General features: G+C 42.6%; 2 protein-coding genes across 6 annotated transcripts in view; one reads left to right on the forward strand and one right to left on the reverse strand.

Moving 5' to 3' along the window:
* MYRIP (myosin VIIA and Rab interacting protein) overlaps positions 1-24,166 on the reverse strand; it is a 335,723-nt gene that overhangs the window by 112,685 nt on the left and 198,872 nt on the right. Inside the window, exon 1 of one of the 5 annotated variants that reach the window (XM_079114760.1) lies at positions 8,213-9,449. The exons of the other annotated variants lie outside the window; for them this stretch is intronic. The gene's annotated coding sequence lies outside the window, so the exon portion shown is untranslated. Of the gene's footprint in view, positions 1-8,212; positions 9,450-24,166 lie in introns of those variants that run through there. 5 annotated transcript variants of the gene reach the window in all.
* Positions 19,174-20,767, forward strand: LOC306647321 (cleavage and polyadenylation specificity factor subunit 2-like). Its single transcript, XM_079116549.1, has one exon. It carries the CDS (start codon positions 19,209-19,211, stop codon positions 20,397-20,399), a length of 1,191 nt encoding a protein of 396 aa, XP_078972675.1. The 5' UTR covers positions 19,174-19,208; the 3' UTR covers positions 20,400-20,767.

Genomic DNA, 24,166 nt, shown 5'->3' on the forward strand with positions numbered 1-24,166 from the left:
GGAACTGGGAGTCTCTCCAGAGCGAGCAAGGCCCCAGATGTCAAAGCATCACATACAGAAACTAGAAAACGTGGTCACTGCACCACTCTCCCTAGCAGCCAGGAGTCTTCTGCTTACGATCACAGTTTTAACTTTCTCTCTTCCCACTCACTCCTCGAGCGATCTAGCATTCGTTCTAGGACATGCTTTCTCCAGAGCCTTCTTCCTCAGTCAAAGGGTTATTTTGCTGATCTTAGCTCATGAGCTGCTTCACCCCGCAGATGATGTGTCTGACCTCTCCACGGCTTCCGAAAGGCCTTTCTTCTTCAACTTCTAGAATACCCTGACTGCCATCATGCTGGTTTCCCTTTGTCTCTGACTATTTCTTCTCCTTCTTAGTCAGTTCTTTGTAAGGACTCCTTTCTGTTGACCATCTGCCCTCGCAGATCCCTCTCCAAACTCCCAGGGCACAAGGAGCAGAGTGAACCTGGGATGCTCTATGGCTGCACCTGACCTCTACTCTACACCAGGTCCACTCCAGACCCCTGTCAACCCTGCGCATTGGATCGCTCCACTTACACCCCCCACCTCACACTCAGCAGCCCTCAAATTCAGAGTTTTTCCTCACACCAGGCTCCACTCTGGTGACCTGTCATCCTTGGCTCAGCCCTCTCTCTCACAACCACCGCTAACCAAGAACCAAGCGCTGCAGGGTTCCCATCCCGCTTGTTGGCTGCAACTCCATCCTTTCTTTGTTTCCTCCGCTAATGCTTTCTTTTCACTACATCCGTCTCCCACCTGGACAACACATGAAGCCTTCTCACCATTCTGCCCGCCCAGCTCCCCCTTCCATTCTGTAAGGCAAGCTCCATGCTGAGGCCAGACTGGCCATTCTGTAATATAAGACATGGACATAATCGGCTTTGCATTATTTAGAAAGCTAGCTCCCCATTAACTCAGGGAAAAGGAGGAACATTTATGATGGCATCCCAGGCAGGCCCTTCTCAATCATTAACTTGCTTCTCTCCCTTAGACTCACCTCTCCCATTACCCTGGTAGTGGGCCCGATATAAGGCATCTATCAATTCCAGAAAGGGCTTGTAAGTGTGATTCAAAATGCAGTATGCCAATTTAGTATCTTCTACAGATATCTGGAACATTCTTTTCTTCTTTTCTTCTGATCCTTGCCCTTGAAAGTACATTACTATAGATGACAATTCTTCTAATCTCAATGCTTCCAGTTAGCTCAGTTCACGGACACCTATACGCTTTTCTCAGTTCACAGGCATTGTGTAGTCTCATGACCCTGGGCTTTGCACCTGTGGTTTCTTCTGCCTCCTCACTTGGCCAGGCTGACCCTGGCTCCTCTGATTTGGTCGAGTGTTGAGCTGTGTTCAGAAAACAGACTGGAGAGAAGTACCCACCATGGTCTCCTGGTTCCCTCTGCTGATTCCTGTTAGAGTATTTATTATGCCATATGGAAATTTCTTGTTTTTTTTTGTTTTTTTTTTTTTAACCTGACTTTATAGTAAGACTAGTCCCATAATCTGTGGAATCTCTTGTTAAAAATCCCTTAAGAATTTCAGGCTGACAGCAGCAGCACATTAAACCAAGCTTGGGGCCAAAAAGCGACTACAGGCCCATGAAGCTGACCTTCCTTATGGGACAGGGACTGTCATGCCCTCTCTTGGATCCCCAGTGTGCTTCTCATGCCTGGCACCCCATAGGCATTCAATAGCATTTACAGAATTTTTTTGAATGGGGTCAAAATATATGTGGGATTCATGACTAATTGCCCTTACCATCCAATTTAAAAAGGTTGAGATCATGGGCTGCAATTGTAGCAAAGTATGTCAATAAAACATATAAAAATGACAAACGTATCAGTTATCATAATATACACCAATGGGTTAGCCCATACCTAACAGAGATGCTTAGGAATAGAAAAAAAATCAAAATCCAATTATATGCTGTTGATAAGAGACACATCAAAAAAGGTATAGAGAAGATTAAAAATGAAAGAAAAGGCCAGAGAATACCAAAGGAACACAGGGAAAAAGGAGAATAAATTGGATAAAGCAAACAAGGGGGAAAAAAAAAACAATTACATAACACAGATGGTTATTTTTTCACTGGTAAAGGAATAATTCATCATCAAGAAATAATAGGGCAAATAATAAAATTTCCACATATAAAACACAGTCTGTTAGAAAAACAAAAAGAAAACCTTAAAAGCCAGAGCTGAGGACTTCAGAAGCTCTCTCACTGTTTGGTGGATCAAATAGATAAATGTAGATAAGAGCAGAGAGGAGGAGGATACCGTGGGTGGCGGGAAGATGCACGTGTGGAGGAAGGCCCGACATTCCATGCCTTGGAAACAGCTAGGACACGTGCTCTCCTCAAATGTGCAAGGAAGACTCGTCAAAATGAATCACATCCCAGCCTGAAGAACTCATTAGTCCTCCCCAGCAGAGACTCCTGGGGCATAATTCTCTCACTGTACCAAGGGAGGCATCAATGAACACAGGGAGATGAAAATTCAACCACTTGCACGTTAAGTCTCCACCCACAACCAACTAAATTCCTCTGAAATAACTCCGTCTGAGAAGGAATAAGGAATCAAATTGCATGGAGGTGTTTCCAGCTACTTTGTGCTTCTCTCACACAGGTGAGACTGGCACCAGGTTGGGCAGGTGACGCGATCTTCAGCCCATCATGAATGCACTATGATGTACCACCTGGGGTGTCCCTGACCCCAGCAGCGTGCTGTGTCTACACCACATGTCTTCTAACCTTGACCCCTTCCACTGAGTGCTAATTGGAAACACCTACGGAAGCTGCAAAGCTAGGAAGAAAAGGATGCTCAATACAGAGGTGAGGCCAGTGACCGTCTCTGGGGACAGCAGGGGAGGTGTGACCGTGACAAGGTGGTTTCTCTTAACACTTCATTCTTATTCTTTAAGCCACACAAATATGTGTTATTCACTATTTGTTATGTATGACACATTTCAAAATGTACAAACAACTCTTAGAAAAGAATAGAAAGCATGAACGATGGTACCTGGCTCAGCCGGGACTGGCATTTCCACAGATATAATGGAAATAGGGAATTACCACATGGGTCGAGGGAAGGGCCAGGGGACGGGAAGGAGGGTATATGGGGCGGAATAGGTCAAATCCTCCTGCTCCGTGGTGGGAAGTAACAGATGACACCTAAAACTGAACAATTATTGAGGAGCCAGGTGGGAAATCTTATGAAAATCAGTGAAAAAGTTTCAGGTGATTGCAGGGGTGGGGTAGGGGTGAGGTAAGAAGGAGGCACACAGAAAAGTTGAAAGACGTTCAAAACAAACCTTAACTTAGGCAAATCCATGTTTTAGTGAATTGAAAAACTGAAAGAGGAAGCTGTTTTGTTTTGGAGCACAAGAATGTACACCTTTCAGCTGAGTTCAAAGTCATTATGAGACTCCCTTGTTGTGCCTGAAGAATCTCAGTGACAAAACCATATGCAGATTCCAAACAACTGAGCTGGACGTGAAGCTGGGTGCTTAGAAAATAGTGCCATGTGACTTGAAGCAGTTCTGTCAAGGGTGGGAACACGGACATCAAAGAAAAGCCAAGAGCTTCCATGGAACTGGCTCGTGAAGCGAGGAAGGAAAAAGACGACCCTTCCCAATTAATACAGGGTTATGCGCATGACTGATTTTAAAAGTGCCTGTCCCTGTGTTAGCAGATTTATAAGTCAACATGGATTACTTCATTTCTTCTCGTAGAAGTTTATGGCGCTCAGTGGTAGACCATGTACGTAGCATGCACAAGGCCCTGGGTTCAATCCTCAAAACCACAAAAGCAAAAGAAAAGTACTTGTGCTCATTTTCTCATTGGAAAAAAAAAAATGGCAAATATTACTTGAAGTGACTTCATATTCAAGCAAAAATGGTAGAAGTTTTGGGGTTTTGGAAGTTCTTTCTAAGCGTGGTACTAAATACAGGAATCATAAAGGCAATGGCTGAGCTATATTATTTTACAAAAATTTAAAATTACAAGAGGAATTTTGAAAAATACAATACTGAGAAGTGGCCAACAGGTAGTCCAAAAAGCATTTCCATGTTCATAGAAATATGAGTGGATTCGTTCTTTCAGGAGAACCTGGCAGTGTGCATTGAAAATACAATGCAAGTGTTTATAATACTTAGACTTACGAACAAAAATGTGTATGAAGCAGTTCTTCATAGCCAGTTATCAAAGTGATAATAGACCGAGGAGTGGGATAATGGATCAAAAGGTGAGTCCATTCCAAGTTTTCTGAGGATTCTCCACACTGCTTTTCAGACTGACTGCACCCAAAGGACTTAAAATCAGCATACTACAGTAACGCAGTCACATCCAAGTTTATAGCAGCTCAATTCACAATAGCTAGATTGTGGAACCAACCTAGATGCCCTTCAACAGATGAATGGATAAAGAAACTGTGGTGTATATACACAATGGAATATTATTCAGGCATAAAGAAGAATAATATTATGGCATTTGCAAATAAATGGATGGAATTAGAGAATATCATGCTAAGTGAATTAAGCCAGTTCCAAAAAACCAAAGGCTGAATGCTTTCCCTGATAAGTGGATGATGATATATAATGGGGGTGGGGGTTTGGGAGTGAGGAACTTTAAATTACATAGAGGGAAATGGGGGAGGGTGGGAAAAATGGTGGAATGAGACAGACATCGTTGCCCTATGTACATGTATGATTACACGAATAGTATGCATCTACATTGTGTACAACCATAGAAATGAAAAGATATACCCCATTTGTGTACAATGAATCAAAATACAGTCTGTAAAAAATAAAAAAAGTTTTAAAAAGTGATAATAGTATACCTAAATAATAGGATACCACATAATAAGTTATAGTATATCTTGACCAGAGCCCATTTTGTTTTGCACATTTTAAGCACCGTGTTCTAAAAGAATTTTTTTCCCATAAACATATTGCTATATAGGAGAGGTTACCAGATAATTCCTACTAATTCATAAATTAATTTTATATCAAAACAAAATGAAGAAAAGCCAGAAAACCCAGAGCAATGTAGGCATTGAGAAGTGATGGGAAAGATGAGCATCAAAACCTTAATTATAATTATCACCAGTTTGATGATGTTTTCCTAATTTTGACCTGCTCTCCTGTAGCCACAGTTAGCTTCATAATACAAATGAAAATAGACTTATGTTTTTTTCTGAACTCCAAAGTCCCAAGATTGGGAGAATGCTGGAATCACTATTGTAGGAAACACATGCACAAGAAGATGAGGTGGTCAGACAGGCTGGAGCCAGGTGCTGAGGGCCTTGAGTGTGACATTCGGGGCTGGTGGAGAATGCGGGGACGTTTTAGAGCAGGAATATGACAACATGCTGAGGTGGTGAGTGACTTCAGGTGACGACTACTTTTTCCAAATTCTGCTTGTGACCCATCAGTGGGTCATTAAAAACCATAAGCAACTAAAATAGAATAAAAATGCCTGAGAGTTCCGCATGTGGCAAAGGTAAATATTGTTTTGCCAAACTTTTGCTTTAGAAATTTTATCTAAAAGGAAGTATAACTCTCTGCCTCCTAGATTGTGAGATGAAACCAAACTTCTTAATGTGAGTCAAAATAAGTTTGCAAGACATTGCTGAAGTCCCTGTCAGGCCTCCCAGCATTACTCTCCTCTCGAGGATGGACATGCATAACCCTGAGAGACCAGAGGTCATCCTTCTGGATGACCGAGAGAAATAATAACTTGTGCCACTTCTACAATGTGACCCTGGGATTGTAGCTTCCCAGGGATGTCCTCGCCTGGCTCAAATGCCACTGCTACAACCAGGAGTTAAGCAGAGGGACTCCAGTTGGACTAGGAAAATTAAACCCACACATTACTTTGAGGTCTCCTAAATCCTGTTAAAATACAAATATGATCTAAAAGTCAAAACTCCTACAGGGGCTGCAGTAATAGCATCTGGGATTCTGGGAAACAAATGAAACACAAGTAAATGACTCAGCACCCTGGAGAAGCTGATGCTGTGGTGGGAATCTGATTCACCCATTGGATCCCAGCAAGGCGCAGAAATTACAAGCATCGGTTACTTTCAGATGTGGGAGTGCAGGCAGGAGAAGGGGGTAGGTTCCCTTTTGTGCTGTGTTCAGCCAGGACACTGCCCTCACCCATCTCAGAAGAAGACTTGAGGTTTATTCCCTGGAAAGGCTGATGTAGAGGGACCATGGGCTCTGGGTGCATGAAAGTCAGGGGCACCCACAATAAACAGATGGGTTGAGCCCCCATGCTGAATGATGGCATTGCTCCCCCTTAGAACTGGGCTCCCCTAAACTGACTACTAGACTACACCACCAGTAGGAGACTACAGCATTTCTTTCTGAGAAAACTAACTCACTCCAAGAAAAAGACCTACTGACAGTTCCCCAATAAAACAGTCCATTTAGATCATCCTAGGCTGAAACCCATCATTCCGTGAACCCTCAAATCAGCTCTCAGCGCCTCACTCTCAAAGATGAATAGACAATCCTGGGTCATTGGATTCTTGAGCAAAGTCACTATCATTAAAGACAAATACCAAAAACAGAGAAAAGAAACTCAAAGGGGCAGAAAACAAAAAATATTAAGAGAATACATTGCAGGTATGAAGCAACTACATTATATGCCAAAAGGAATAGAGAAATAAAAGAAAATAATGCTTAGAAATAAGAAAAAAATTGTTGTGGAAATTAAAAACTTGGCAGATAGGATGGAAGATAAAATTGAAGAAGTCTTCCAGAAAATACCACAAAGGACAAAGAAAGAAAAATAGGAAAAAAAAGAAAACTAGAGAATGACTCTAAGAGGTCCAATACTTGCATTTTGGAAGGAATAAAAAAATGGAAGAAGGAAAATAATCAAAGAAATAACTCAAGAAAAATTTCCAATCCAGAAAAAGCTGTTTCCAAAGCGAATGGTTCTCTAAGAGCTCAAGTACAATGGCAGGAAAAAAGACAGAAATGAAAGAACATTGGTGAAAATTCTAACACTGGGATGAAAGAGGAGATTCTGCAAACTTTCATGGAGGTAAATAAGGAAGAACAGCCACATTCGCAGGATCAAATATCAGAATGACTCTGGACCACGCTAAAGCAATGCCAGAAAGCTATTTTTTTATAGAACAGTGAAAACAAATCTAACAAAGAGCAGGTTATAACTAGATTGGGAGAATGGAAGGAAGAGGGAGATGCGTGCATGGATGGGGTTGAGAGTTAAAAAAAAAAAAAAAAAAAAAACCTTTTACAGAAGGAAATAAAGAGAGGAATTCTAAAAATAAAAAATAAAAATGAAAACAAGACCAGAAGTTTAAGCATGCTATTTAGAAATCTGGAGCTACATACTAAATTTTTTTATGAGTAAATACTTAAAATTTGAAAATGATCGTGTTTAAGAAGCAGGAATGAGGTGGGGAGCAAGGCATAGGCTACTTTTTTTTTTTTTTTTTTTGCAAAACATCGAAATAACTATTTGATATTTTGAAGTGTAAATATTTATTACATTGATTCAAATAAACAAATAAACAACAAAAAAGATCCAAGGACTTAATCCTTAGCTTCAGGACCCAAAGAAATCTCTTAATGTCCTTTTTGGGTGATGGACACAGTATCATGATGTGCTGCTCCTCTGTGAGAATTCAAGCTCAAGTAAGGAAATGCCCCAGAACACGTGTCTCGTCAGTTGCTGCTCAAAACAAAACAAAATCAAAAACAAAAACAAAAAAACTCCACACATTTCAGTTAGCATGGAGTAGGTCAATGTCCATAAAGTCACATGTGACTTTCCCCCTGCCTGGTCCCAGCCTCAGAGAAAGCGTAACTGCAGTGCCCAGCTGGGACACTCGCACCCCAGGTTTCTGTTTTCTCAGCAGAAGAATAAAAATTCCACCTGTTTTTATAAAGCAGTCACCAGTTTCCCCATATTTTTTTAAATGGAGCCAACAGTTCAAATGCTCTTTCTACATCATTTCTTAATGCTGGCACAGGTATTAATAGACAAAAATGCTACAAACTTATGCATCAGGCAGGACAAAAAAATGACCCAGCTTTGTTGAAAAACATCAATGAAAACAATCAGGTGGCTTATAAGAAAGAATTACAGAAAATAATCAACAGTAGTAAATTGTGAAATAAAGGACAAGTCAATATTGCATAACTATTAAAATTACCAGAACCAGTGGTTTTCTTTCTGCCAAGTTCTTCTGCCCAGGGATCTAGCTCCAGTGTCTCGGAAAAGAATCAGATGCCAGGGCACAGGTGATGGCGTGCCAGCATCTTCCCTCCCTGGCCTCCGGGCCAGAAAATCCCAAAGAGGGTAGCCTAGGAATACTCCCTGGGGAAAGACACCAGGCTCCAGGCAGACAGCAATCCGAGAGTGAAGAAAAGGCACAGCACTACTTCCTGCTTCTATTACCAGCTTCAGAGGGGAGGTGACAGAGCTGTGAAATCCAGACAACCAAGCCGAGAAAAACCCATCAACGCTTATGCTGCTGGGAAGGACAGTCACTAAAGCTCATTTAAAGCTGCCTGATTTAATAAAATTTTTCAGAGGAAATACCCTGTGAATTTTACTTTTTAATTTTCTTTTTACTTTCTTGCTTTGCAAATTGAAGAAAAAAAATCTGACGTGTGGTTTCATCTCACCATGCCGGTTATAAAACATGGGGTTTGCTTTGCTAACTGATTGCAATGCAAACATGCTTCAGGTGACAGAAAGAAGTGATCTGAAGAAAAATCTCAGGGAATGTATTTTTGGGTGGGACAAATAGGTGCACCTCTCTAGTGTAGAGAAAAAGTGTGTGTCCAAGTTTGACCCCGTTCATGTACACTCCAGGGCATGTATAAACAGATAGTGATGGAGGGAACGTGACCACATGCTAGCTCTGTGACCACAGCAAATTACTTTGCTTCTGTGAGCCTCAGTATTCTCATCTGTAAAATGGGTTTCAGTACCACCCCACTCTGGTTTCATAAAACACCTGCATTATAATGTGTTACATTTTGTAGTGCTCTGATATTAGTGTCCTCTTACCTGCACAACATTATTACTAAAAACACAGATAAAGTTTTTCTCTGACCATGCAGATCACAAAGAAGCTCTCTTAGAACAAGAAGAAACCTGTTTTTTGTCATTTCAGGCACTTGCTTGAAATGGGACTCTTCCAATGCTCACCCTGTTCTGATATAGATCCTCCTCCTTTTTAGGTGGGCAGGACAAACTCAGGTGGTCACCCAAAAGAAAGTTCTATAAGAAAAAGCGATCTGCTCATTGTGATTCCCAATGCCAGTTCTCAAGTTGGCTAAGCTGCTTTCTGTCCAAGTCAGTGCAGACTTTTCAAATAAAATTTCATTGTGATGTTGAAGGAAATATGAGTTGGCACTTGAAATTACTACTCACACATACCATGTGCCCTCAATACCTGCCTGGAGACAGTTTTTTCTTTGTATTTTTCCAAATACAAAGAAAGACTTCAAAATGCCATGAATAATCTCAAATATTTTAATAGATCATTTCACACACACACACACACACACACACACACACACACACAGACACACATACACCCAGAGGAAGGTAGCAGAACACTTGATCAGAAAGAATTGAGGAAGCTTTCTCTAAAGGATCTAGCATGATTTTGAAGAATGTGCACACCCATCTTTGTGAAGAGATAGGAAAATATTCTATAAGTCACACATGAGCAACCACCTGTGTGCTTGATTCAGAATATTCATGAAGGTCCAGAGCATTCTGTTCACAACACACCACAGTTTATACAGAACTCACTCAGAAAAGGATACAGATAAGTTGGTTCTATTTCTCTCACTGTCAGTTCACCAGATCTTTACTGATGGATCCCTTTCTTCCACACAAATGCATATGTACAAAATTTTGCTCCACATTTTTATGGAATGGATTGCGTTAGAAATGTTTTCTTTTCCCATAGGAAGGATATACACACAAACTTTGGGTGAAAAGATGCATTCATTTTCAAGCAAAATAAATAGCTACTTATTATAAAAATGGAAGTTCATATTCTGAAATAAAGCTTAAAGTCAGTATACTTCTGTTTAGATATTAATCTCAAAAAAAGGCTACTGCTATTGTTTGATTTGAAAAATAAGTTGAAACCATGGGACCAAATACAGATGATGCAGCCTGTCAATCAAACCTGACTTTCATCTTGGTGGTGAATGAGCTAAAACATTCAGACTTACAAGGTAGCAGAGTAATAAACTCCAATCTGCGTATCTAGGGTTGCTTTGGCAGATGGGAACAGATGAGGAACATCACAATTCCCATACACTATTGGCTGAATTCCTGAAGCAGCATTTCATTCTAAGTTATTGAGCTCATCTATCATCCCTGTTATCCACATCATCATTGAAGGATCACAAATATCCCTTCCAGTGTCCAGGAAGTTTGGACTTCAGAAGGACCCTCCAGATGGATTTGCTTCTGCCACGTTTCCAGGCCTCTGCACCTTCTGTCTACAGAGACGCTGAGAGCTTTGAGCTCGGGAGCCACACTGTGGGACGCTTCCTTCAGAGACCGACATGGTGAGCGTTTGCTTCCAATTCCCACCTTCGGAGTAGGAGCCTGACCAAAGATCTCACGTGTGAGGCGGGGGGTGTTTTTAATTTTATTTTAGCATTATCTATCACAGTGGACTCCAGGACTTAGAATAGAAAGACCTACTCCATCTGTATATAACTCAAAATATCTCTCAAGAGAAGCTTTGAATAAATTGCTTGGAGAGGTGACTTTTTCTTTTTTTTTTTCTCATAAAAATTGAAACCACAAATGAGGATTAACCCAGAAGCCATCCTGTAGAAAGCCTGCAGATTTTTTTTTTTCTTTTAGCTCTTTTGAGAGCATCTTCTCAAAAGAGCATCACTCCTTTGAGTGCAGAGCCAGCGTGCCTGGATAGGAATCCTAAGTCCTTGGGCAAGGTACTCACTTAACCCCTCTTCCCTTATTTTCCACATCTGTAAAATGGGTGAAGCACACCTGCCTCATGGGTTGCTGTGAGGGTAACAGAGCACGTAGAACAGTCCTTAGTACAGAACAAGCTCTCCATAACTAGCTGTTGCATAGGAAAGTAATGTCCTATTCTTGTAAGCTCCCCAGCCCATTGGTGGTGGAGGGTTTTGTTTTCAAAGGCAGGGATTCAAGGCCAGGCTCTGGAGAAGTCGAAAGCCTCCATGGCAATAGATAAGCCTTTTTTTCTGGGTTGTTGGCAGGACCACGGATACCAAGGCCAGCTGATGCAGAAGGCGGGGAAACGGGATGAGGAGTGGAGTGTTTTGCTTCACCCAAACAGTAAACCAGGGGCTTTGCCAAGCAGCACAAGCTTTGCCAAGCTGCATCTCAGAATGCCCAGATTTTTCTTACAGTTGTCATTTTGCCTGGCAAAGAAAGATCAGCATTTCAAAATGCGGATGCCTTTGTCCAATGCCACATTCTGGCCCAGCCTTCAGCCGGCTGCTCTGAGGTGGCAGGAGCAGTCGGGGGGGGCTCTGCTGGGCTGAACCCTACGTCCTAGGTTGTACTCACAGCGGCTCTCTCTGGGGCTGGTCCAGACACCCCTCCATGCAGTCTTTAGCATGAGATCAAGAAGCGGCTCTGGCTGGTGATAACCAGCTGTGTCTGGAGCTGATGCAGACCCATTAAAAACCTTCTGAGACGTCTTTAGTCATTTAGTTGAGGGTGTACAGACTCATGGACTCAAATTCATCTGCACCCAGAGGTCTCTGCCTCAGTTTACAGTGCCTCTGTCATTTGCCGAACTTGATCCTCTCCTCGGAGTGTCTCCGTTATCACCCAGTGAGGGTTTGGGACATGGGAGATGCACTTTCTATCAGAGGGCTGGGGAGGTAGCTCAGTGGTAGCGTGCTGGCCTAACATCTGCAAGTCCCTGGGTTCAACACCCAGCACGGAAAAGAAAAAGAAGGAAGGAGGAAGGATGGAGGAGGGAAAAAGGAGGAGGAGGAGGAGGAAGGGGAAGAGGAGGAGGAAGAGGAAGAGGAAGAATAACAACACTGGTCTAGGGGTCCAGGGAACTGGGTTCTGTCCCCAGCTCTGCCGTAGCGCACTGAGTGACCACACCCCAGCCACTGCCCTTCTCTGACCTCAGCTTTCTCACCCCACGCTCTCCATGAGAGCATGAATCCAGTCTCTGAGGCTGGAACACCAATGTAGGATTTGACCGCCATTTGGGCTGTACATAGAGATGGAATGGCCTGAGAAAACCCTGGGAGCCAACCTTTGAAGGGACAGTGGTCACAGACGTGGTCTGAGGGCTTGAACTTGGGGTTTGTACGTGCAGCCACTGGGGGGCCTGGCAGGGAGAGACTGACTGTTATGTTGTGCATAACATGTATGTATGTGCACACGTATGAGCGTGTGAGAGACAGCGAGAGAGCAAGAAAAGCTCTGTGCATCACATGAACCTGTGCAGAGAAAGGGGGACATGTTTGTGAGGAAGGATGGGGAGGGGGGAGTGGGAGTGAGTAGTAGCAAAAGGGCAGAAAGAAGAGGAGAAGTGGGGGTGGGGCAGGAGGATGTGAAGTATGTGAGAAAGCATGGTGGGAGAGAAGGGGAAGCGGGCAGAGGCAGAGGCAAGGGGAGGGAGAGGGGCTCAGGGATGTATCTGTGGTACATGTGGGTGCGTGCCACCGTGTCTGGGTGCATGCCAGTCGAGCAGGGGCTGGAGTAGTGAATTCAGCCTGGTTTGCATTTCTCAAACACCTCCCGCACACCCCGGAGAAGTGCAGTAGGGACTTTGGGGAAATCTCTCTCCCCTGACTGCCTCTAAACCAAGGCCTGAGTCAGAGTCTGGAGATAGAGGCTGGAGTCCCCCAGGGCTCCATCCTCTAGTCTTCCTGGCTGTCTGCCTTGGCAGGAGATCTGCATCTAACCTGCATGTGCTGGCCCCACATTCCCTGGGTTCCACAGAGCAGCACAACCAGTGTAGGCAGAAGCTAGAGGCTGACTCACTCTCTCTGCTCAGGGGAGGCAGATGTGGGACCTGTTTTCAGCTCTAGGCTTGACAGAGTCTTCCTGGAAGAGATGTGAGGAAGGTGAGGAACAGGGAGGCAGGCTCTGTCCCTGTACTGGATGCCAACAGTGCTGGGTTAGTCAGGGTCCGAGGAGGTATGTGATCAGTTTAGAAAATTTTACAAGGAGACTGTAGTGGAAATCTGGCTTTCAAGGTTTGACTTCTAGTCATGCTCTTCCTGGTCAAACTGTGTCCCCAAGATCTGGGGAAATGCTTCTCCCCACTGGTATCTCTTGTTCTTTGGTGGGACTGACCTCGTATTCAGCTTAAAGTGGAGGTCTAGAAGCAGAATAAGAATTGGAACATGCAGGGGTGGGGAGATAGCTCAGTTGGTAGAGTGCTTGCCTTGCAAGCACAAGGCCCTGGGTTCGAGCCCCAGTACAAAAAAAAAGAAAGAAAGAAAGAAAGAAAAAGAATTGGAACATGCAAAGAGGGGGAGATATCATTAAGCAGAGAGCTGTGATGTACCAAAGGGTCCAGATCTCCTGATACATGAAGCCCACTAGCAGACTAAATTCTTGGGGTGGGTGCCCCCAAGCTAGACTAGTTCTAGCTGGAGGTGGCAGCCACATGCTCCCAGGTGATCTGAGTGGGACAGGGCTACACAACCATGAAAGGTGGCAGGAAGTCAAATGGACTAAATTCCAAACTCAAGCTCAGTGCTTTATCAGCGGTGTGACCTTGAGTAGGTTACTAACCTAGTCTCTATACCTATTTCCTATGCTACAAATCAGGAATAATATCCACCTGTTGGCTTTTTGAGGATTTGTTAACATGTACAATATGCCTACCAGCCAGAAAATGTACTGTGACTTTCCCTTCACAGGGTTCTAGGTGACCACTCTGAGCCACATATGAGAGATCCAATATGGCTCCAGGGACCTCCAAAAGCATCCCAGAGTAGAGCCCTGGATGTTTCTAGAAAACCATTCCATCAGCTTAAGGACTTGCCTGGTGAAAATAAAATCCATCTGGGAGAGGGATTTGTTGAGGCATAGCCATCCCTTATGGTGTTGAGTGAACAATTTTCCCAGACGTTCCTGCCAACTGGCTGTGGCCAAGGAAAAGAGACAGAGCCCAGGAGGCAATCAGACAGCCAGGGAGACGCCTGTGGGTGCTTCCGGGTACTGACCGAACATGCAGCGAAGATCCCAGACGGGGCCTCTGAGTAGAGATTTGGTGGCAGTTTCAGAATCTCAAGCAAAAGAGCCTCAGGTGTACCCCCTTAGCGTCAGTGTGAGGGGCTCCCTGTCCACTGACTGAGCCCCAACTGTTAGGTCAAGGAAAGAAGAGGAAAGATAGACTGCACAAAAGACACAGCAGGACAGAGTCCATTTCAAGGCTGGCAAAACCTCCCACGAGCAGTTCCTAGCTACTGAAGCATGTTCTGATGTGTCCCCTGGCAATGTCATCGTTTCCATGCAGATTCAATACCCAGTACTATCTCAGGGTGGGAGCGGAAGGTGAAGACTTCCCTGGGCATATTTAGTATGGAATGCTCCTTCTGGGAGGTTCCGGTAAGGAGATGAGACAATTGGAACCCAGCTTTCATCTTGTTTGAATTCCTCCTATTCACTTGTCCCTGGATGCTGCGCTGACAAGAATCCTGCCATCTAATCTGCAGATCGAGCACATTATTAAATGTGAGAATTAGAAGTGACAAGCATGGTGCTCCATGCCATGATGCTAATACTCATTAAGCCCTTCCCGTCTACTATTCAGATAAAATACAAGCAGACTCAGAACTCACGCGCCATCTATCTTCTGAAATGTGCGCCTAGTGATTTACACTAGACAATAAGAGGAGGTCTGGGGTGTCCTTGATTTGTCACATGACTTTCCAAGTTACCGTTGCCAAGAAATATCACCTTCTTTAATTTTTTTAATCAAGCGGCTGGCACCGAGGGAAGGATTTTACTAGGATGAAGCGTCAGTATAACGAAACCCAAACCTGGAGCCTGAACTTCCTCCACCCTGGTCTCAGGGTAAGAGGCTGACCCCTCAGCGGCCCAGTTGGGAGATTCTCAAGAGAACGTGGGGCTGGGGTTGTGGCTTGTGTGCCATGCCTGAGGCACTGGGTTCAATTCTCACCCTCACATATAAATAAATAAAGGTCCACTGACAACTAAAAAATATATTAAAAAAAAAGAATGGAATCTGTGGAAAAGAGAAAGAGAGAGAGAGAGAGAGAGAGAGAGAGAGAGAGAAACAGGCCAGCAAGTTTAACCAAGGCTTGAATGAAGCTCCAGAGCTGTAAGAGGTCAATACAGAAAGGAACTTCAGCTGGCCTGCCTGTCTGATGCACACAGACCTGCTTCCTGCCATGGGTTGCCTGTCTCCTACTGGTAGGTGCCTGGTGCTTCTGGTTTCCTGGAAACACAAGCATGGACATGATAAGCCCCAAGGTCCACTCCCAAGAAACCATGACCATGGACATACCGAGGACCCAAGAAACCACCACTGAAAGAAGAGGAATCCACTGCTTCCTACGGTCACATCTCAGTTCCACTTGTAAGTGTGATGATGTAGTTTTTATGTGGCACCTACTTAAGGCTCCCCACCCCACTACACCATCCTCCACACCCACACAGGAAGCACAGACCAAGCTGAAGTGCGACACTGCTACCCAGGAAAGAAAGGTTTAGATGCACCCGCCCGTGGCCTAAGGTGTCACTTTTACATGTAAAAGACAATAAAGACATCTTTTATTTCTGAAAGACATACTGAAATAGCCCTGGGTACAGAAATATCTAAGCCAGTAAGTGTGTATAGGTACAATCATAAAAATGAGAAATTACACTTTAGGTCTGATCTATCAACATATTTAAATGCATTCTATTGTCATGTACAACTAATTAGAACAAATACAAAAAATTAAAAGACAAAGAATGAAATTGGCCATCTAAGTTTTCTTTTTCTAAAATTGAAACCCTACCCAGAAACACTCCCCAGTTGTCTTGCTTTCAGAGTCCAGTAACTATCCTTTGGCAGAAACGGCAACTGTTCAACAGGGAGGGAGGGCTTTCTCCCAGGAATTCAACTTCACAGCCCACACCAGGGGGTCTCCTCTCATATGTAAAAGCAGATTCATCTGTTGTGCCTTCTTTTCCTTTTCCCCACCTGTCTAGAGGTTTCAGGCAGCTCTCCAATTCCAAGTGCAGGGTGTGCCTAAATACAAACACCACCCTTCTCACCACTGGTCAATCTCAGCACAGAGCATCTGTCTAACTCCTCATCCGCCAGCACCCACTGTTCTGACAAATAGGTCACAGGGCTCTCTGATCATTGTCAGTGGGCATTCTCAAAGGAACCGCCTAGGAAGGTCAGGTTTACATACAAGGTCTCAATGCTCACCGAGCACCCCAAACCCCACAAACAAACAAAACAGATATAAATATTGATTTTTCTTAATGACATTTTGAATGCTACAAATATTCATGGAGTGTCTTTCAGCATCCAGCAATACCACTCTAAGGACTTATAAATAAACCCTTGAGAGAGACTTTCCCAAGGTCAAAAATAAAAGGATTTAGAGAAGATGTCATTATGTGGAGGCAGACTCGAAGTCAGGTTGACTTTCCTTGACCTTTCCCCATTGAAATATAGGGGGAAATATTCGCATGTACCTTGACCTAAAGATCCTGTACATACTTTTAGAGAAGACGAGAAATCTACAGAAAATGATTTTTAGTGAAACAAATGCAATTCTGCATAAACAATCTGTTGCCAAGGCTATTATAATCAGCCAGCAATATCTGACAAAGAGAGCCTCTCTCTGGGAACTAATGTATAAAAGTTTTATGATTATGAGTAATTCCAGAAACCTCAGAAAATTCTTGAAGTTTCATGTCTGCTTTTTGTTTGTATTTAGCTTTTATTTAGTCTGCCTTTTGTTTTTATTGAGTTGGCCTTTTGAACTACATTGACAAGTATAATCAACTCAAGCATTTAGGCCTCTTATATTTAGGACCCAAATCCTACTTCTATGTGAAGACATTCCTGTCTCATGCCCAAGAGAGCATCCTGGAGTCTTAAAAACCTGCATGGAAAGCTGATGAGCTCAAATAGTTTTTTTTTTTTTTTTTTTTTTTTAAATGTATTGGTAATATTAAAAACATGATAGGACTCCCCCCAAAAAGCTGTATACTAGGGTGACTAGATCATTAATCACTAAAACTGCTGTAAATTAAGGAGCAAAACAAACTAATGATAGTTAGACCAGGGTAACAGACATAAACTGGAATTGTCCAAGGCAATTCAAGAGGTGTTGAATCACTGGGAAAAAGAGACTCAGAGCCTTTTTGTACAAACATGGATTGAGGCTTTGGTAGTTCCACTTCCTGTTCTACCTAGAACATCAAAATGGCTTTGTGAGCTGTAGATGAAAAAGGATGATGCTAAGACCACCCCTGGAAGCATCAATCTTTTCAGTTACAAAATTGGAATCAACAAATGACTGAGAGGTTAAAACGACACAATGTGAGCAAAGACTTCCTAAATTTGAGTGCTAAATAAGATATGGATGCACACTTCTTAACAATCTAGGGTCCCATTTTGGATTAAGTTGGTATTAAAGTGCCTACCCTTCCCATATGGTCCTCTATTCCATCCCCTGTTGGATGTCTACTCTGGAGGATTCCAGGTACTCACATATTTACCTGTCCTGGAAGCTACAGCTCCCCCTGTCTGTCCTCCTGGGATGATACCAGCATCCAAGCTTTGGAGCTTCGCCCAAGGGCAGGTGTGGCTGGCATCAGAACCCAAGCTAAATTGGTTACAGTCCTTCCTCATCATGACCACACTGGGTCATCTGTTCCATTTAGTCTTGGGACTGCCTGCTAGATTGAGGCTTCTAAGAGCCACGGATGTCAAAATCACTTTTCTGAACCTAGTCTTGGAACTTGGGACTGTCCATCTTACTGGCAGTCACATGCAGTACGCATTGGACTAACTTGCTTATATCTCCTTAGCACTTCCTCAAACCAGCATCGTTTGTTTGATGGACTGTGAACCGGGGAACAGAGAACTAACAATGATTCAAGCCAGGATGCAAGCCCGGAATACCTGGTGACAAGGTCAGCATTCTTTCTGCAACACTAGAGGTCCTGGGTGTGAGGTGGTAGGCAGGCTCCACAGAGACTAGGAAGTCAGCTCTCACTGCCATATCCCGTGCCTGACCCAAGAGCAGTGAGCATCTACCCTGGTGACCCTCACCTGGACCAGAAGGCTGAGCTGCCGCCCCTCCTGTGTTGAGGAGGGCCTTCCAAAGTGTGAAGCCTCTATTACCACAAGCTATTCTCTGACCTTGCAAGGCAGTCTCTGCACAGTGCAATGGAGATTTTTAACTTTGTTTTCAATAGGCTGCCAAGCTAAGAGTAGATCTAGTCCCTTAAGGAATCACATCCATTCCTCTTGGCCATTGTGGAATACCCTCTTTTGCGAGGAACCTTCAGGTGATGAGAAGTTACTGTCTTGGAGTCTGGAATGGAACTCTGCTGGGAAGATTAGGACTTTCCAAAAACTCAGCATGAGAGTTTCCCTAGGTTTTGCAAATTCTTCAGCATTTTCTTTTGCTACTCTTTCTTCTGATTCTTCTTTTTTTGTTTCTCTTTTCCTGTCTTCTTGTGGATTACATAGATAATATTTTTAGGATTCTATCTTGTTTTATTTATAGAGTTTGTATAGTTTTTGTAGTAGATGCTGTCTATTACAGCGCACATATAACCCTTATCACAGTTGGTTGTATTTACATTTCTTCCTCTTTAAGGAGAAAGTGGAAACCTTATTTTCATTTAGAGTCCTTTGTCCTTCCCACTTTTAAATATCATTGTTTGGACAGCCCTTGGTCACCTGAAGGGTATAAGCCATTACAGCTGGCTTTCTCTTAACAGGGCCAGAAGCTAAGGTTTGGTTTGGTTCTACTCTGAGCAGGAGATGAGACAGGTCCCTGTGGCTCTCGCTGGATTTATCTCTACAGACTCCAGAACTTAGGACAGTGGGACTGATGGGTAAAAAGATTCTGTACCGTCAGATTCCAGAGTTGAAACACAAAGGAACTTCCCGAAGAGAACCTTTTTAGGTTAGTTACTGTTACTCGACCAAAAAGATGACATCTATTATCAAATTAACCACCCTCTCTGGGGTCCAAGAAGAGTCTGCTCTTTGCTATCTTCTCCAGGTTGATGAGTTTAGATTTTTACTGGACTGCGGCTGGGATGAGCACTTTTCTATGGATATTATAGATTCCCTGAGGAAGCACGTTCACCAGATCGACGCGGTGCTGCTCTCTCACCCGGACCCTCTCCATCTGGGCGCCCTCCCATATGCTGTGGGGAAGCTGGGGCTGAATTGCGCCATCTATGCAACCATTCCTGTTTATAAAATGGGGCAGATGTTCATGTATGATCTTTACCAGTCTCGACACAATACAGAAGATTTTACACTCTTTACATTAGATGATGTGGATGCAGCCTTTGATAAAATACAGCAGCTAAAATTCTCTCAGATTGTGAATTTGAAAGGTAAAGGACATGGCTTGTCTATCACACCTCTGCCAGCTGGTCACATGATAGGTGGAACAATATGGAAAATAGTCAAAGATGGAGAAGAAGAAATTGTTTATGCGGTTGACTTCAACCACAAGAGGGAGATCCACTTAAATGGATGTTCCCTGGAAATGCTAAGCAGACCCTCTCTACTTATCACAGATTCATTTAATGCTACATACGTGCAGCCTAGAAGAAAACAGAGAGATGAACAACTTCTGACAAATGTCCTGGAAACACTTCGAGGTGATGGAAATGTATTAATAGCAGTGGACACTGCAGGCAGAGTTTTGGAACTTGCTCAACTTCTTGATCAGATCTGGAGAACTAAAGATGCAGGCTTGGGTGTTTACTCATTGGCACTCCTAAATAATGTCAGTTATAATGTGGTGGAGTTTTCTAAGTCCCAGGTAGAATGGATGAGTGATAAACTGATGAGATGTTTTGAAGACAAAAGGAATAACCCGTTTCAGTTTCGTCATCTCTCACTATGCCATGGGCTTTCTGACTTGGCTCGTGTACCCAGCCCCAAAGTTGTGCTTGCCAGCCAACCTGACCTGGAATGTGGATTTTCAAGGGATCTGTTTATTCAGTGGTGTCAGGACCCTAAAAACTCCATTATTCTAACTTACAGAACAACTCCTGGGACTTTAGCACGTTTCCTAATTGATAATCCTTCTGAAAAAATTACAGAAATAGAGGTAAGCAAGCTCTTTATCTTAGAACTGGGGTACTTTATGCATAATGTATAAAAAATCAGGGACCAAAAGCAAAATTTGAAATTGTTTCAGGATGTTTGTCAGAATAACAATAGAGGAGAAAAACAAAAGCAAAAAATAACAGTAGAGACCCTTTAACTGCACAGACTTACCAGCTTCTTTTCATTCTTAAACTCCTGCATGGTAATACTTCTGGAACCATACCCAGAAGGAATACATGTACACTGTATCCTCTTTCTCTGAAAAGTTGCTTTTCTTACCCTAATTGAAATCTGGCTGCTGTCCTATGGTGTTCTTTTCTGTAGGCCTTTTAAATAGATAGGCTTTTTCTTTTCTTGGTTCTTCTACTTGGGTTGGGTAAGTGTCCTCCTTGTTCTGTGCTGCAGTTTTTAGGCCATTTTTTTTTTTTTTTTTTTTCTTTTTGCACTTCATGCCATCAGACCTGATGATATGCTGACCCCTCCTTGTTTATGACATTTCTTAATTCTGTGGTTATTCTGTCATTCATCAGTGATTTTAGACCCTCGTTCATGGCCTTCTTGCCCACTTGTGTTCAGGACTCCTTTCTTGCTGTCTTGAGCGTGCGTGCAGGTGCTCTGTCCAATTCTTCAGTCCTGTCAGTTCCTTACGCCTTTTTTCTCAGTGTGCTTTCCCTCCACTTTGCCCTAGCTGCCCATTCCCACTCCTGCTGTCTGCATCAAGTCTCCCACTGATCTTGCAGGTGACTTTCCCTATTACTCCTGTGCCAACAGTTCTTTGGTTTCACCGAGACTTTCAGTTCATGAACCTCACCTTTCACTGTCAATCATCATTGTTTAGAGTCATTGATCCATGATTAATCATTTAGTAAACACCTTTAACTCTCTTACCATTCTTCTCTTTAATTTACCTACCTGGCAAAGCCTTAGCATTAAACTATTTGCTTGGTCTGTACCTGCACTCAAGCAGCTTTTTCATTAGAGTTAAATATGACCATGTGGACAGTTTCTCTGTACTTTCGTGACCTCATATCTCAAAAGGGCCCCCAGTACTAACTCCACATTCTATAGAATATTCCTTTTCTCTCTCTAGTAAGGAGAATTTTATGCCTTCTTTCTTCTCAAATATCCTATAATATACTCTTATTCTCATCGGTATCCCCTGACCTTGTCTGAAATGGAACAGAGAAGTAGTAGTAGTCAGACAAGAATTCCTTTATCTTATTGTCACTAAACATACTAACTTGTTTCTGCATCCGTACATGCAGCCTTATCTCCTGTTATTAGAGCAAGAGAATTAGCAGAATGGCCAAGATGCTAAAGGATGATTTTGCTTAATAACCAACCCATGGAATCAGTTTCCCAAAACTAGTACCATTGACTCTATAGCTCAGAGTAATTGATACTGGATGGGTTGGTTAATAACTGCCAAGGTTGTGCAAAGTTTTAGACGATTACTTTTCATTTTGTCTTCATAGCAACCATTTAAAGGAACATTTGGTTTGTTAAAAGCTAAATTGTATTTTTGTCTTATAAAACTTTTACTTATAAGAAAATCATAATATCAGTAAATAAAATCTGATATGTAAAAAAATAAATAAATAAATAAATAAATAAATAAATATCATTGTTTGAATGTCAGATGGTATAATAACTTTTGTTTCAGTCATCAAATATGACTGATGAAACTCATAAGGAGAAAGTCTATTGTATGTACCCAAATTTCTGCATTTCCATTCTTCCAGATGTTCTAAGAAACCTTCTTCAATAATTTTTTTGTTTCAATAACTTCCTTTAGTGAAGCTTTTTTTTTTTTTTTTGCGGTGCTGGGGATTGAACCCAGGGCCTGTGCTTGCGAGGCAAGCACTCTACCAACTGAGCCATATCCCCAGCCCGAACCTTTAAGTATGTAACAGCCAGTTGCAAATTCTTTTCTTTTTCCTTCTGAGAATATCTTAATTTTCCTTTATCTCTGGATATAGAATTCACAGTTGACCATTCTTTTCTTTCAGCACTTGAAAAATGCCAGGCCACATCCCTCTGGCTTCCATAGCTTCAGATAAAAACTCTGCTGTCATCCAATCTGATCTTACCCATAAGAAATGCATTGCTTTCTTGGGATCCTTTCCAAGAATTTTTTTTAGTTTTTAGAAATTTAATTTTTTCATATCTTGGCATGGATCTGAATTTATTTGGTTTTCTGGGTTATGCATTTATCATTATGGGTCTCAAGAATACATTCTGGAATTATTCTTAGAGAATCACTTGTTTTCATCAGTCAGCAAACTTGGTTTTTGTGTCCCTTGAGTAGATATCTACAAGATAATTAAAGAGCATAATCTTCTAACTTTCCTTCTTAACAGTGGCAGTTTCTTTTTAGTTACTGGTTAAGAGCAGGATCCTTGAAGTGCAAGGCCACGTCCATTTGAGCAGATCATTGGACATCTCAGGCTAACCCCAGAAACTTGCTTCTCTACCCTCCAATCATTTTCTTATGTTCACTTGGAGTGGCCTTCCAGCCTCTTGCTGATTCTTGGGGCCTCCTCTGTTGCCAAGAACTGTAGTGAGAGCTATAAGTGCCCTTGGTTCCTGCCTGTCTTTCTCAGGGGCTCCTGGAAGTTCAAAGACTGGTTGACAGTGTTATAAAAGGCAGAGTTGATGTAGGATGATGCCTGATCACCTTTTGGCTCTAAAAACATTGATGGCCATGTAAAGAGACCACCTTATTGTCCTCTCCTCTGGAAAGAATCCTGGTTTCCTGATTCATTGCGTATCTAGTGTATATAGGTGTTGTTGGCGCTGTGCTGGAAATGGCTGAGGACAGAACCTCCCATTCAGACCTGCTGTAAATGATCTCAAGTTCTCTCCTCATTGGCAGGAAGAAAGATGAGCACCATTTGTTGAGGGTGTCCTGCTGGGTGCTGTGTTAAATGTACTATCAATCCTCATGATAATTTTAGGAAATGGTCCAGTTATATTTCCACTTAACAAAGAGGATTGGGAGCGTAGAGACTTGCCTGGTCCACACAACTAATAAATCAAGAAACACACAAGCTGCATTAGCAGCTTCTCATTTTCTGCACACACACTTAGAAAATCCTCTATTGCAATAAGAAGTGTGGCTGGGGTAGTTTTATGAGTGTGATTAGAATTTATATTCTTGTCCCAGGAAACACCATCTTCTGGCACACCTGCTGGGATTCATGTGGCTTCCCAACTGTCCATCAGAGCTGGAGCCCTCAGAGTTGGGGGGTCTGACTGTGGATTCTCACAGTGAGTTAAATGAGGGTTGGTGCCTTTGGGACCCTCTAACCAGGTGACAGATACAATGCTGGGCACAATTCATCCTTTCTTTATTCTTTTAGCAAGACATGAGCCAAGTATTGTTAATTATCACTTTACAGATGAGAAAAAGATGCCCAGCAGCTGGTCAGTGGCCACACAACTGTTATGTGGCAGAGCCAGGGTAAATGTTCCAATGAATTTTAAAAATATAGCATCTACTTGTATGTCTTACATAAAATAAAGCATACTTATCTTAACTATCACACTTAGTAGATTTCTACATATGTATAGTCCATAATACTACTGCCAATCAAGATGAGGAACATTTTCATCATTCCAAGAGGCTCCTCCTATCTCTTCCCATTCAGCAAACTCTCCTTCCCCCAAGGGCAACCATTATTCTGATAACTCTCATCACATATCAGTTTACTCACTATGGAACTTGATATAAATGGAAGCATACAGTGTGTTTTCATCTGTATCTGACTTCTTTGGCTCCACATGATGTCTGTTCATCCCTGTTGTTGCGTTATCTAT

Source organism: Sciurus vulgaris (assembly GCF_902686455.1).
Source record: "Sciurus vulgaris genome assembly, chromosome: 16".
In the NCBI taxonomy this organism is placed as follows: Eukaryota; Metazoa; Chordata; class Mammalia; order Rodentia; family Sciuridae; genus Sciurus; species Sciurus vulgaris.